The following is a 13,069-nucleotide window of genomic DNA, read 5'->3' on the forward strand; positions in this document are numbered from 1 at the left end:
CCTGCAAGGACGAAAACTGCGCCGTGTGCAGCCCTTCACCAGACAAGTGCCAGAAGTGCATGAAGAGGCCTGCCTGGGCTGAGTACGCCGAAAGCGACTACGGGCCTGTGTACATGGACAGGGAGGGCAACTGCCGCGAGGTGCGGCGTTAATAGAGGAGCAGAGGGCCAGCACCGGGATGCAAATCGGCGCTGGCAATGCTGCCAGTGCATGTGCGCCACCCACCCGTGGCTCCCGCCCCCTCTTCCTCCTCCCGCAGTGCACGCACATGGTTGGCTATGGCTGCAAGGCCTGTGATCAGGACGGCAAGTGCAAGCATTGTGATCCCGACACTGGCAGGGTCCTGCGTAATGGCGCCTGCGTGCCGGTGAGCCAGTTGACAACCCTCGACTAACCGTCATAACATACATGCTGATGCTAGGCGTTTGTGTCCCGTGCGCTTGCTCCCATGCAGTGTGACGGCCTGGTGGAGCACTGCTATGAATGCACCGCCAAGGGCAAGTGCACTGCCTGCGAAGATGGCTTCCATCTGCGTGGCGGCAAGTGTGTTCCCTGCGACCGCGTCGACCCGTTCTGCGAGTATTGGGAGTCGACACCAGTCTGCAGCAAGCGCTGCGCCAGTTGCATTTCATGGCCATTGGTCCCATTGGTCTCATGGGGCCCAACATAACCGCCACCCACCTCGACTGGAATGGCCGCTGCCGGCAGGTGACACCAATGCCAACGGTGACTGGGGCCGGCCTGCCTGCCTGCTTGACATGCCTGGCCGAAGCCCACCCCGCACACCTCTGCCGGCTGCCGCTCCACCCGCCCACCCACACATGCCCGTGCGCACCCACTCCCTGGCCTCGCTGCAGTGTATACCCAACTGCCTCAAGTGCAGCCGAGATGGCCGCTGCCGCACATGTGCTTCCGGCTTCCGGCTGGTGGGCTCCAAGTGTGTTGAGTGCCGCGACTACAGCTCCTGTGTGCCGTGCACGGAAGGCGGCGAGCCGTTTGGAGGCTGCAGCAAGTGCACCCCCGATGGCAAGCGCTGCTTGGCCTGTTGGGACCAGTACAAAGGCGTCCAAAACAGTGCTTCAAGGTGAGGATAATCGCCGCTGCCTGCACTACACCCTGGTCTTGGCAGCTGGCCGCCCCTCTTGGCCGGCGTGTCATGGCTCCCTGAGCCTACCTGCCGCCATAGCTTGCCTGCAACCCTACCGTGTTGCAGTGCCTAGTGCCGCTCTGCGACTCATGCTTGACCCCCACCAAGTGCGCTGCCTGCGCCTCATACACCTACTTTGGAAATGGGGAGGTAGACACCGGTGTGTACAAGGACGCCAAGACGGGCCAGTGCCGGCAGTGCCAGCGCGGCTGCAGCGAGTGCAACGCCCGCCGCTGCTTATGGGCGAGCGAGGGCTTGTGCTTGTTGGGGGGCAGCCAAAGAGGTGAAGGGCTGCCAGGATGCTTCGCGGGTCGATGTGTCAAGGTTGCACAGATCAGTGCCTGTTGAAGGGTGCCCGTTGGCGGCAGCTGTTGGGTCACGCCCTGCATTGAGCCGGCTGTTGTGCTTCTTTCTTGCAGGTGCGCCGACCCGCTCTGCGTAGAGTGTGACGCCGCCACCCAGAAGAAGTGCTCGAGCTGCCGCGAGTTCAGCCCGACGCCGCCCTACGTAGGTGTATACATGGACGCCCGCGGCAAGTGCCACGAGTGCACGGTGAAGGGGTGCGAGCTGTGTGGCATCGATGGGCGCTGCCGGAGGTGCGAGTACGGCTACTCAAAGGTGAAGCCGGAGGGCAAGTGCATGGTGGTGTGATGCGGCGGCGGCAGAGCAGGAAGCGATGTAGAAGCGAGATGAATGTTAAGACGCAATTGATGTTGAGGTCAATGCCACTATGTAGCTGCCTTCCTTGTTGTTGTTAGCGCTGCACCGTCACCCTGCACTTTTGAACTGTGGCCAGCCTCCTGCATGGTCATTCCAATGATACAGGCATAGCAGAATTGCACCGCTCATTATGACAGGTGGCACCAATCAGCTGCTGGAGCCAGCTGCACTGTGTGCTGCGCCGCCCTCGACACCCGAACCTGCTGGACAGAGTGCTGCGCCTTGGCTAGACAATGTCCAGCCACATTATGACGTTGTTGCACGAGCTGCGCCAGGCCACTCCTGCAAATCCAATCTTACCTGCATATGCTGCGCCTCCAGCTGCTGGCCGCCAGGGTGGCCCCGTGGCATCGCCCGGCACACCTGCCCAGGAATCCTACTGGCTCTTGCTTCTTGCTGCCGCATAAGAGGCCTTGCTCAGGCATAATTGCAGACGAGGGAAAGGTCATAGCATCAATGCTCAGCCCTGCGCCTGGGCTTCCTCCCGCCGCCCGCCGCGGCTGCCGCCCGCCCGTAGCTCCTCCTCCCACTCCAGCAAGTTGCCTGCCGCCAGGCGCACCAGCGCCGCCTCTGCGTCTGCATCGCACGCCGCCTCCCACAGCGCGTCGGCGATGGGCCCAAAGGCCGCCTCGTTCTCGCACCGCAGCAGGCGCTCCAGCGGCGCCAGCCCCTCCACCGTCTCCCCCAGCTCGCCGCAGGCGATGCTGTCCCAGCGCGTGCTCAGCAGCGGCTGCTGCAGCGAGGCAGCGCCATACACGGCCTCTGGCATGGGGCTGCAGGATGGGAGGCGGGGCAGGGGGCGGCAGGGACCGAGTTGTTTGCGCTGGCCGCTCAGCCAAACAGGAGGTTTTGCACTCAGCAGCTGGGGCACGCAACAGCTGCAGCTGCATGCCCACCGGTAGCGGGCAAAGAAGTTGAAATGCCAGGGGAGGAAGTAGAAGGCGGCGCGCTTGCCACGCGCGTCATCCCGAAAGTGCTCCTTCATGTACGCCACCAGCTGGCGGTAGATGCCCACCCGCTCAGATGCGGTGGGGCACAGCTCCCGCCCCTCCTTGACCTCCTGGAACAGCCAGGGCTTGATCAGCGCACCCCTGCAGGCGCGGCAGGCAGGCCTGATGTCTCTGCGAGGCGTCGCGGGGACCGGCAGCCTTGCTCAGCCATGCCAGCAAGGCAGCGGCGCCCCAGCCCGCCCTCACCTGCCCACCATCACAGTCAGCAGGCCGTGGCTGTCCAGGCGCCGCCGCACCTCGTAGTGCGTCAGCACGTCGCCGTTGCCTACGAGCGGCACGCTGTGCTGTGCGGCCACCTGCTGCACCAGCTCCCAGTCGGCTGCCTTTTTGTACCGCTGCTCCATGGTCCTGCTCACCAGGCGCAGGTTGAGCAGGCCGGCCAGGGTGAGGAGGGCAGCCAGGGCGGCAGCGCCACATCAGGCAGGCGCTCGGGCCACAGGAACGGCAGGTGGCACCCTCAGGCGCACAGGCAGGCATGCCATCGATGCGAAGCGCTCATAAAAAACACAATCCGACGCGCCGCACCTGCCGTGCACCGTCACCGCCGCGGCGCCCGCCTGCTCCAGCAGCCCCACCATCTCGTGCACGTTGATCTTGTCGGCGCTCTCCCCCAGCCGGATCTTGACGGTGAGGGGCAGGGGCAGGCGCGCCGCGATGCCGTTGACCAGACGTGCCAGCTTGTGGGGCTTGCGCAGCAGCGCGGCGCCCAGCCCGCGCCGCGTGGCCTCGTAGATGGGACACCCGCAGTTGAGGTCCAGAAAGTCGGCGCCTGCCTCTGCCACCAGCACGCCCGCCCGGACGCCCTCGTCGATGACGTTGGTCGCGATCTGCACTCCATAGCACTGCTCGTTGCCTGCCCGCCGCAGGATGGCAAGCTCCTTGCGGTTGCCCTTGAGCAGCTGGCGAGCAAAGGCCATCTCCGAGTAGGTCACCTTGGCCCCGTGAGCTGCGCACAGCCGGCGGAACGGCAGGCAGCCTCCCCGCGTCAGCGGCGCGAGCATCAGCTGGCCCCGGAGCCGCTCAACCAAGGCCGCATTCCGTGCCAGCTGCGCCGCCGGCAGCGGCTCCAGTTGCGGCGGCGGCTTTGCGGCCTGCTCAGCTGCAGCGGGGGCGTCTGGCGCCGCTGCTGCTGCAGGTGCTGCCGCCAAGGAACTGCGTGCAGCATGCTGGCTGTGCCTGAGAGCTGCTGCTCCAGCCCGTTGCCTCCACATCACTGCAGGCAAACAGGCAACGAAGAGCCTATACGGCGGCGGTGAGGCGGGCGGCGTGGTGCAGGGCGAGAATTGGATTCAACCTCCGCATGCATTTGACATCTCGGTACCTCGACCGCTAGCCAAGCAGCTCCTCTGCATTGCCTGCAGTCCATCGGGGCTCATTCGAGTTGGGAGCAACATCCTGCTGCACGGCGGTGCTTGTTTGCCGCAGCACGAAGGCAATCTTACGCAGCTAATGTTGCACCAATGCATGCAATCTTTTTAAAGCAGGGAGGGGGCAGCAGGGCAGTACAGCAAGGTGTATGCTCTACACTGATACACCGGCGTCGGCCAAGACCTTCTTGAGTCCATCCAACTCTGTGTCTGCCAATTCAAGTCAAAATGATCATTTCACAGCCCCCTGCGACAACACCTGCTGCTTCTGTGCTGCATCGCCGGCGTTGTGGGGCGGTGCAGCGTCGGGGCAAGGATCAGCGCCGTGAGCAGCGTCAGCGTCAACCGCCGCCTGCCGCCTCCACCTGCCGGGCGGCGGCCGGCGGCCGGGCGCGGCCCCCGTGTGCCACGATCCAAACTGGCGGTGACGGCAGCGACTCTCAAACCTCAGCGCCACTAGTAGCATCCAGCCAGCCTCATGTGCCGGCACAGGAGCAGCCAGTGACGCCAACCCCTCTGCCGGCGCAGCCGCAGCGTGCACCGCAGCTGTGGCGCACGATGCTACAGACCTGCGTGTCGCTGGTGCATCGCAACCTGTGGCCGCTGCTGACAGCGCATGCGATAGCAGACGCAGCCGTGTTCCTGCTGCACCGCATCTCCCATCGCGCCACCAATGAAGGTGCGCAATTGGTTGGGGCGCCAGCCCGGCAGCCGGAGAGGGGCAGCCGGAGAGGGGCAAGTCCTGGCACTGACAGATAGCGCTTGCTGTGCCTCGGTTTTCATGGTATTGCAGCTGCGGTGGCGTTCCTGCTAGGAGGCGCGCTGTCGCCCGCCGCCATAGGCAACATGTGGTGGCTGTCGGTGGACCCGCAGCTGGCCAACTTCCAGACCGGCTACCAGCCGCTCACCTTTGTCTTCTTCCTGCTCACATTCCCCGTCGTCGTGGGCGTGAAGAGCTGGGCGGCGCTGGCCACCATCCTCTTCTGCCAGCAAGCAGGTGGGACAAAACATGTGACGACGACACATTGTATGTGGGGCAGTGCAGGGGGCAAACTCTCAAGGCACGCTCCTCCCTCTGATTTGCAGGCAAGGGAGAGCAGGAGGACGGGGCGTCTGTGCCCCTGTGGCAGCCGCTGCGGGGCATCAGGCATGGGCTCAAGTCGCTGGCATCCATGCGACAGCAGGCACGCTCCCGCAGCTCTCTCCTGTTCTTGGGCAGATCACCCAGCCTAAGTGGCCCCCACTGCCCCACCGGCCCCTGCAGATTGGCTCCCTGTGGGGCCGCATGTTCCTTGTGGAGCTGCTGGTGGCATCGGCGGTGGTGCCTCTGACCTTTGCCAGCCTGGCTGTCGTCACCATCCCCCTCACGCTGCCCCTCATCCTCGACCTGCAAGGCGCCGGCCCTGCCGCAGCTGTGGAGGGTGAGTGGGCAGTAGTCAAGTTGGACTTGCGACAGGAAGGTGGCAGTCTGCTCATACCGCTGGCTGTGCTCTCCGCTGTCCGTGCAGGTGTCTCTGGCATGGCGGCGGTCGATCGCAGCCGGGCATTGCTGCGCAGCATACGCTGGCAGCTGGCCATCCCTTTTGTCGGCCTGGTGGCGGCACGGCGGCTGCTGGAAGCGGCCAAGTCGACGCTGGTGAATGCCATGCCGCCACGGTGAGTGAAGGGAGGAGCTGGTTGACCTCGGTGCAGAGCGTGTCTTGTGTCCAGCACATATGGACACGATTCTGTGGGTACCTTGTGCCCCTGATGCAGGTTCTACCAGGAGCTGATTGAGATCCCTCTGGTGGTGCTTGTCGGCGGCACTGTGCTCTCGCTGCTGGTCGCCAGGTAAAGCTACCTTGATGCAAACCGCAGGGTTGGCCACTCTGCGTGCCTCGAAGTTGTCTCGCATGTTGCCCTCTCCGCAGGCTGCAAGATGTGCTGCCGTTTGTGGCATACACCGAAGCAGCAAGCCTGGAGACGTGCAGCACTGCGGCAGTAGATGCGGCCCAGGATGGCAGCGGTGCGCCAGCTGACGAAGCCAGTCCCGCATAATGCACTGATGGGGCTGGCTATCAAGCCAGCACCTGAGGCTAGCTTGTTGTTTTGCACGAGTGCGAGTGATGTGGCTGAGAAAAAGCGGGCGCAATGGAGCAGCAGAGATGGGGCAGGAGGCAATGGAGGCACACACGAATGGGGCGGCATGGCAAATGAGAGCATGTGAGCAGCACCTCGGTGCAAGGTGTCAAATTCACTTCTTGAAGAAGCGATGCAGCGCCCGCGGCACGTCTGCCGGCACCCCTGGCTCTGCCCGCGGCTGCTTGTGCCCAAACTCGGCGCTGACGCCCTGCTCCCGCATGCGCGCCTTGATCCCCGGCTTGCGCTCTTCGACGATGTTGGCCTGCTTCTTGCGCTGCCGCCGCGACGGCTTGTTCTTGCCCTGCGGCAAGAGGAGGTGGCGGAGGGCGACAGCAGCAGCGGAACAAACCGGTCGTCAGGAGGTGTGTGAGGAGGTGGGCAGGGGCCGGCATACCGTTGACCGCAGCCTGCCCTGGGCTGCAACAGGCCCAACCACCCCCACCTTCATCCGCTTCTTCTCCTCGTTCTTCTGCCGCTGCTCCTCCAGCCGGGCGCGGTTGGCCTCCTGCGCTGCCGCCTGCTTTTCCTTCTGCACGTCCCGCGGCTCACGCACAACCCGCGTGATCTCCCCGGGGTCGAGCACAATCATGGCCGGCTGCGCAAGGGGGCGGGGCCAGGAGTGGCACCAGGGTCAGGGTGGGGCGAGGGGGGAGTGATTTCAACAGTGCATCGAGGCTTCAGGCAACGCAGGCAACAACGCCGCCAACAGCAGGGGGCATGGCACCGGCAGCACCTCCCAAACTGCAACCAGGGAGCCTCCAGCAGTACTCGTTTTCCCCCCAGGCCCTGCCGCCAAGCGCCCTCACCTGCAGCTTGTCCAGCAGGCTGTGCACCTCCGCCTCGCGCCGCTGCTTGCTGGTCTGGAAAGGGTTTGCCACAAACGAGTCGTAGTTGGGCTCGCCCGCGCCGGGGACCAGCATGGTGGACACGCCGCCGCTGTGGCCGATGCCCAGCACATCCTGCAGGGGGTACCGGGGCCAAGGGTGCGGGGATTGCGGAGGGCAGCGGCCAGAGTGTAGGGGAGTTAGGGAGGGCAGAGGCAAGCAGCGCAGGAATGAGGATGGGAGCTTGCAGGCTGGGCTGCTGCAAGGCGCAGAAGAGCGGCGACACGAACAAAGCCAAAAGCATGGCAGGCGGGCTGCCAGGCGGGCGCACCTCGTAGGGGCAGAAGCGCAAGTCCCGCAGCGTGCCGCCCGCCAGCGTGTGCGTCATGTAGGGGCTCTGCGCCTTGCTGCCCAGCGCGTCCCGCCACACCTGCACCCTGCGGCCGTACCCCACCGCCAGCAGGCCTCGCTGGCTGATGTCGCAGCACTCGGCGGGGGAGGGGGAGAAGTAGGCGTGCAGCGGGCGCAGCATGCGCAGGTCCCACACCTTGACCTGCAGGTGTGTGTGTGGGGGGGTGGAGGTGGGTGGAGGGAGGGAGGCAGCAAGAGGGCTGGGTGGGTGTGGGAGCGACAGGAACAGGGCCACCGCTTCTGGTGGCGCAACTGCCAGCAGCAGCAACATCGACGACCGCAGCAGCAGGAGCAGCTGGCGTGCGCTTGCCTGGCCGTCGGCGCCGGTGGTGGCCAGGTGGCGCCCCTGGGTGTCTGCCGCCAGCGAGCGCACGGGGCCGTGGTGGCACAGCATGCGCACCACGGGCGTGGTGATGTTGGGCGTCCACATCGTCACCGTGCCGTTGCCGTGGCCCAGGCACAGCACGCCGTTCCACGGGTTCTGGCGCAGCACGTCGCAGGCGCCCTGCCGGGTGCGGTGCGTGGCCACAACCTGGCCAGTGGATGTGTCTTGGTACCGCAGCACGCCGGTGGCGCCCACCGAGCAGAGCAGGAAGTGATGGGGCAAGAACTCCAGCCGCGTCGCCTCGGTCGTGTCCTGCAGGGGCAGGTTAGGGCAGGGGAGGGGCCAGGAACAGGGTGGATTTCCCTGCATTCAGCTACAATGAAGCCAGGCTCCAACTGCCGACGACGCTTGCCATGCTTGCGCAACCCTCCACACCCACGCGAACACCGCACTCTCATGCAATGCTCCGCGCGCCTCCAGCCTGCCACCACCCTAGGGGGCGCACCTTGAGGCAGTGCACCTCCAGCCCCCGCTTGTCGTAGATGTACACATACTTCTTCTGGGCTGCAGCGAAGAACTGCTCGTTGTGCAGGAACTTGATGTCGTGCGTGGTCTCCTTGACCTGCGGAAGTCGGCATGGCGAGGCGAGGCAGGCGTGGGCGGCAGGGTAGCAACCGCCAATAACAGCAGGTGGCGGCAGGGAGGGCAGCCAGCCAGGGAAGCGACACACATCGCTTAGTGTGCTATGCAGCTGGGTGCCTCCCCAGCTGCCCCCCCTGGCACCACCCCACCTGCACTTCGCAGATGAGCCGCGTGCGCTGCCAGTCCATGAGCGCCAGGTGGCCCTTGCGCCCCGCCAGCAGCATGTGGCGCCCGCTGCGGGAGAAGTCGAGCGAGTAGGGCCCCAGCTGGTCCAGCTGCAGGTCAAACACCTTGCGCCCCGCACCCGCATCCACAGCCTGCAGGGCAGCAGCAGGAGCGGAGAGAGGCGTGGCGCATGAAGACTCGCACAGACGAGCAAAATGTCCCAGGCGCCAGCGGCTGACGAGAGAAGCAAAGAGCAGCGGCGTGGCTGCCGGCGGCCTGGTCATCCATCCTCCACCACGTCACACCCACCTCCACAATATCCTGCTGGCTGAAGCGCCAGGTGCGCTCCATGCCCTCCGCCTCCAGCTCGCCCGCATCGCTGGGCAGCAGCCACTCGTCCACCTTGGCCGCCGCCGCCTGCGCATCGCTCACCACCTTCTCGCTGTACCGCAGGCGCCCCTTGAGCTTCTTGTCCTCTATCTGCAGGGCGGGTGGGAGTGGGTGGCAGGCAGGAGGAGGGCTGAGGGAGTTGCTCGCTGCCGGCCGGGTGCACGGCAAGTCGAGAGGCGGGTGGGTGGCGGCGAAATGTGCAGGGCTCCAGGCTGGGCTGCTGGCTGCGCTCAGTGTCTCTGCTGCATCTGCTCACCCTGCGGGTGGCCACCTCGGGCCCACGGCTGAACTTGGCCGCCCCAGTCACGTCCCCATTGCTGCTCTTGTGCCGCTTGCGGGCTGGAGGGCCTACAGCACCATCCATGGCGGTTGGCGCGACTGCTCAAAGGAGGCTAGCGGGTTTTGGGTGCCCTGCAGACTGCGTCAATGTGCAATGTCACTGCATGTATGATGTCACTGTTGCCATTAACTACTCACGACTCACAGAATTGGTTGGTGCGTTGTGCTTGCGTTCTCACAGCCTCAGCATCGGCACCGAGGTACAGGTGGGCACTACCAGCCCCTCCCAGGGCCGCCACAATTGGATCAGGTGCTTTGCCCACGCCACTAGTAGGGCTGGGTGCTGCTAGAACCAGCCCGGACCTCCGTTTCAGCCGCCTCCGAATGGCCACTCTCCGATTCTCTCGTGCACACAGCAGGCTGGACGTCAGGTGCCTGCACACGCATTCCGGCATGACAGCGCCCGGAAAGGCGGCTGCTTTGCGGCCCCCGCACCCGCAGAAGGGCGGCGGGAGTGGCGCCGCCACCGGCAGCGTGCTGGGCCACGTCTCGTCAGCGGGCCTGCACGCCACCCACACCCTGCACGGCACCACCATGCACCGCCGGGCCAGCAGCACGCAGCTGCCGGCCGCTGTCGAGGACGGTAAGCTTGCCACACCCCCCGCCGCAGCTCGTTGTGCCGCCCTGCTGCCTCTGCCCGGCCTCATCCTCCTCTGTCGCTCCCGCCTGCAGAAGTCAAGGTGCTGGAGGAGTGGGGCAAGAAGGAGGCCGTGCGGTGCGATGAGGGGGACCCCGACCTGGAGTTTTGCGAGCTGCCGGGCATCATCAACACGCCGCCGGCAGAGCGCAGCGTGGCGGCCGAGGCGTGGAGCCGCGGGCGGTGGCTGCTGGGCCTGCTGGTGCTGCAGTCGATGTCCTCCTTCGTGCTGGACAGCTACCAGGACCTGCTGAAGGAGCACCTGGTGGTCACCCTGTTCCTCACCATGCTGGTGGGTGCGGGGGGCAACGCGGGCAACCAGTCTGCCATCAAGATCATCCGCGGCCTGGCCACCGGCAGCCTGAAGCCCACAGCAGCGGGCATCCGCCGCGCAATGCAGCAGCAGCTGGCGGTGGGGCTCATGCTGGGGCTGGGCCTGGCGGCGGGCGGCTGGGTGCGCGTCTACATCACCAATGGCGACCCGCTCAACGCAACCGCCATCTCCATCTCGCTCTTCCTCATTGTGCTGTGCTCCGTACTGGCGGGCACTGGTGAGCACGACCAGATTGCACCATGGCGGCTGGCAGGCTGCACGGCTCATTGTCAGGCGTAACCACCCTTTCCCAGCGATTCACCAGCAGTGTGCATAACAAATTGCAGGGCTGCCCTTTGCGCTGGCACGGGCGGGCGTGGATCCGGCCAATGCGGGGACAAGCATACAGGTGTGCCTGCTGGGCTTGAAGTTTGGTGGATGCTTGATGCTGATGTGGGGAGGCCACCCTGCTCTCGCTGCACGCCCCATGTGACCAAACCAATCCATCTCAGCTTCATGTTCATTACCTCTCTTCCTTCATGACCAAAAAAAAAAACTACCCTGCAACTGCTGCCTGCAGGTTGTGATGGATGTTTCCGGGGTCTTCATCACCTGTGCGGTGTGCCACGTTGTGCTGGACCAGCTGGCACAGGGCCTCAAGGTGGTGTCTTGAGGCGGCAGCGCCGCTGACGCGGGGCCAGCCCGGACCAGCAAGCCAGTCACCCACCCAATACCTTGCTGCGCCTTTTCGCAGCCTGTACCTGCAGCCCCTGTAAAAACGCACAAATTTTCAATGCGCGCCTGTTGCATGTGCGAACATGTGCGCAGTTGATTACTTACTGTTTCCTCCCCCTTTCTGCGCCATATCACACACTTCTGTTCCCCGCTTTGCTGCTCCCTGCAACCCCAAATCCCTTTGCTCTCAAGTCGATGTTTGTCCAGCTCCGCCCCTGCTCTCTCTGTAAACCAGCATTAAACAAATCAGCCTCCTGTTACATCATTCGGTGCGGTCAACAGCACCAGCACCGTGCAACAGTCGATCCCAGCGCGCGGTCAACCACGCTGCGCTGTGCTAAATGCGAAGGGAAGCTGCTGCCTCCAGAGCTGCGCTGCCCCTTCTGGCAGCTCAGGCCTGCCGCTTAACCCTGCACCAGGGCGGAGGCGGTGGCGGACTCGTACCTGCAGGTGGGGGAGGGGCAGGTGGCAGGGGTCAGGCAGGCTGCTGGGGCGCGATATGCGGTGCATCATGCAGGGCACATCCAAAGCAACAACGCTGAACCGGCGGGAAATGCTCCACTCACTTCCAGTTGGGGGGCAGCCTCTTGGTCTTCTTGTAGTACCTGGCCAGGCGGTGGATGCGCGACTCCACCAGGATGAGGTGGAACTTGCCGTCCTTGTCCTTGCGGTTGGCCTCCAAGTGCTTGCGCATGGACACAGCCTTCTTGATCATGTGGTACAGATCCTCGGGCAGCTCGGGGGCCAGGCCTGCGCCAGGGGCGGGAGAGGCCGGGGGCCGGGGGCGGCGTGCCGGGGCGACGTCGGTCTTGGGCGCGAGACACCAGCAAGATGCGCCAGCCGCACGCGGCCCCGCACAGAGGCGGGGCGCGGCTACCGGAACGCATTCGCATACGGTGCGCTCGAGCAAAGTGGGCCAGCCCCCCGCGAACGGGGGACCGAGCGCCACTTGCTGTCGGGGCGGGAGGCAGGGTACTGGCGCCGGTCGGGTGGGAGAGGCACGAGGCCGTCGCCGCCGCCGGGCTCTCCCCATGCTCGCGGCGAGCATGAGCGTGCATGCGCGGCCCGCGAGGGCCGATGCAGCAGCAGCAGCTCCCGGTTGATGACGGCAGGCAGCAGCTCTCGCGGTGGAGCCGTGAGCAGGCAGCGCCTGCCGGTCAAGCCGGCGCCCAGGCACAGACAGGCAGAGGCAGGCAGCGCCGACACGAGCGGCAGGACACACGCAGCACGTCACAGCCAACTATCCCGCTGCCGCTGGATTCCTCGGCTGCGCCTGCTGCAGCTGCTCCAGCCCAGCCGGCCAGCGCGGTGTTCTTTCCAGCAGCGCCCGGGTGCTCACCCTGGCCCTTGAGGATGCGCAGGATCTTGGAGCCCGTCACGCTCTTGACCTGGGCAATGCCGTGGCTGTCGCGCAGCAGCACGCCGATCTGGGAGGGGGTCATGCCCTTCTTGGCCATCTTGGCAATGGTGTCACCCACCTGCAGGTGCGGAAGGAGGGCCTCACATGAGCAGCGGCCAAGCAGCAGGGCTCAGCAACAGAGGCAGGCTTGTTCCTTGTGGTGCAGCGGCGCTAGTGAGTGCCGCCACCGCCAGCCCCGCCGCGCCGCACCTCGGCGGTGGTGATCTTCAGCCAAGAGGGCGAGGTGCGCTTGTAGGGCAGAGCCGAGCGGCTCTTGCCCTTGCCATTGCTGTGCATGCGACCCATGGTGGCCGGCTTTTGTTGCCCCCACGCCGAGCTACAACCTGCGGCAGGCACGGCCAGAAGCTGATGAGTGCGCTGCACGCTGCACAGGGCTGCAGCGGCCGTGATGGCGGGACGCACACCAGCCCCCCCAAGCCATTCCAGGCTCTCCCAAGCCTTGCAGGCCAGCCAGTACCCCACCTGCTCAACGATTAAAGAGGCCGGGATAGGCGGGAGCCTGG

The 13,069-nt window shown here is 65.3% G+C and overlaps 6 protein-coding genes across 6 annotated transcripts in view; 3 read left to right on the forward strand and 3 right to left on the reverse strand.

The window, feature by feature from the left end:
* The window catches only part of CHLNCDRAFT_140503 (hypothetical protein), a gene marked incomplete at both ends in the record, with an annotated part of 2,944 nt that extends 1,146 nt beyond the window's left edge, over positions 1–1,798 (forward strand). Inside the window, 6 exons of the mRNA XM_005850522.1 lie at positions 9–140; positions 260–367; positions 455–598; positions 858–968; positions 1,214–1,365; positions 1,567–1,798. Of these exons, the coding sequence (XP_005850584.1) occupies positions 9–140; positions 260–367; positions 455–598; positions 858–968; positions 1,214–1,365; positions 1,567–1,798 (879 nt within the window). The remainder of the gene's footprint in view (positions 1–8; positions 141–259; positions 368–454; positions 599–857; positions 969–1,213; positions 1,366–1,566) is intronic.
* A 529-nt stretch (positions 1,799–2,327) lies between these two features.
* CHLNCDRAFT_140504 (hypothetical protein) lies at positions 2,328–4,088 on the reverse strand (the record flags this gene model as incomplete). The annotated part of the gene is made up of 4 exons (XM_005850804.1): positions 2,328–2,640; positions 2,764–2,958; positions 3,064–3,225; positions 3,403–4,088. 4 exons carry the CDS (start codon positions 4,086–4,088, stop codon positions 2,328–2,330), a joined length of 1,356 nt encoding a protein of 451 aa, XP_005850866.1.
* Positions 4,089–4,802: 714 nt separating this feature from the next.
* CHLNCDRAFT_140505 (hypothetical protein) lies at positions 4,803–6,281 on the forward strand (the record flags this gene model as incomplete). The annotated part of the gene is made up of 7 exons (XM_005850523.1): positions 4,803–4,923; positions 5,038–5,241; positions 5,331–5,359; positions 5,509–5,665; positions 5,753–5,900; positions 6,000–6,074; positions 6,155–6,281. 7 exons carry the CDS (start codon positions 4,803–4,805, stop codon positions 6,279–6,281), a joined length of 861 nt encoding a protein of 286 aa, XP_005850585.1.
* A 39-nt stretch (positions 6,282–6,320) lies between these two features.
* CHLNCDRAFT_29762 (hypothetical protein) lies at positions 6,321–9,406 on the reverse strand. Its single transcript, XM_005850805.1, has 9 exons — positions 9,379–9,406; positions 9,042–9,212; positions 8,717–8,884; positions 8,431–8,547; positions 7,854–8,237; positions 7,521–7,742; positions 7,172–7,324; positions 6,808–6,960; positions 6,321–6,666 (listed from the first exon to the last, which is right to left on the reverse strand). The coding sequence occupies exons 2-9, from the start codon at positions 9,081–9,083 to the stop codon at positions 6,478–6,480; spliced, it is 1,428 nt and encodes a 475-aa protein (XP_005850867.1). The 5' UTR covers positions 9,084–9,212; positions 9,379–9,406; the 3' UTR covers positions 6,321–6,477.
* Positions 9,407–9,854: 448 nt separating this feature from the next.
* Positions 9,855–11,084, forward strand: CHLNCDRAFT_50253 (hypothetical protein; the record flags this gene model as incomplete). Its single annotated transcript, XM_005850524.1, has 4 exons — positions 9,855–10,044; positions 10,134–10,649; positions 10,759–10,820; positions 10,992–11,084. The coding sequence occupies 4 exons, from the start codon at positions 9,855–9,857 to the stop codon at positions 11,082–11,084; spliced, it is 861 nt and encodes a 286-aa protein (XP_005850586.1).
* A 300-nt stretch (positions 11,085–11,384) lies between these two features.
* CHLNCDRAFT_55999 (cytoplasmic ribosomal protein S13) lies at positions 11,385–12,893 on the reverse strand. Its single transcript, XM_005850806.1, has 4 exons — positions 12,756–12,893; positions 12,486–12,624; positions 11,713–11,896; positions 11,385–11,590 (listed from the first exon to the last, which is right to left on the reverse strand). The coding sequence occupies exons 1-4, from the start codon at positions 12,849–12,851 to the stop codon at positions 11,551–11,553; spliced, it is 459 nt and encodes a 152-aa protein (XP_005850868.1). The 5' UTR covers positions 12,852–12,893; the 3' UTR covers positions 11,385–11,550.
* Positions 12,894–13,069: the final 176 nt, after the last annotated feature.

This window comes from Chlorella variabilis (genome assembly GCF_000147415.1).
Source record: "Chlorella variabilis unplaced genomic scaffold CHLNCscaffold_3, whole genome shotgun sequence".
NCBI classification, from domain to species: domain Eukaryota; kingdom Viridiplantae; phylum Chlorophyta; class Trebouxiophyceae; order Chlorellales; family Chlorellaceae; genus Chlorella; species Chlorella variabilis.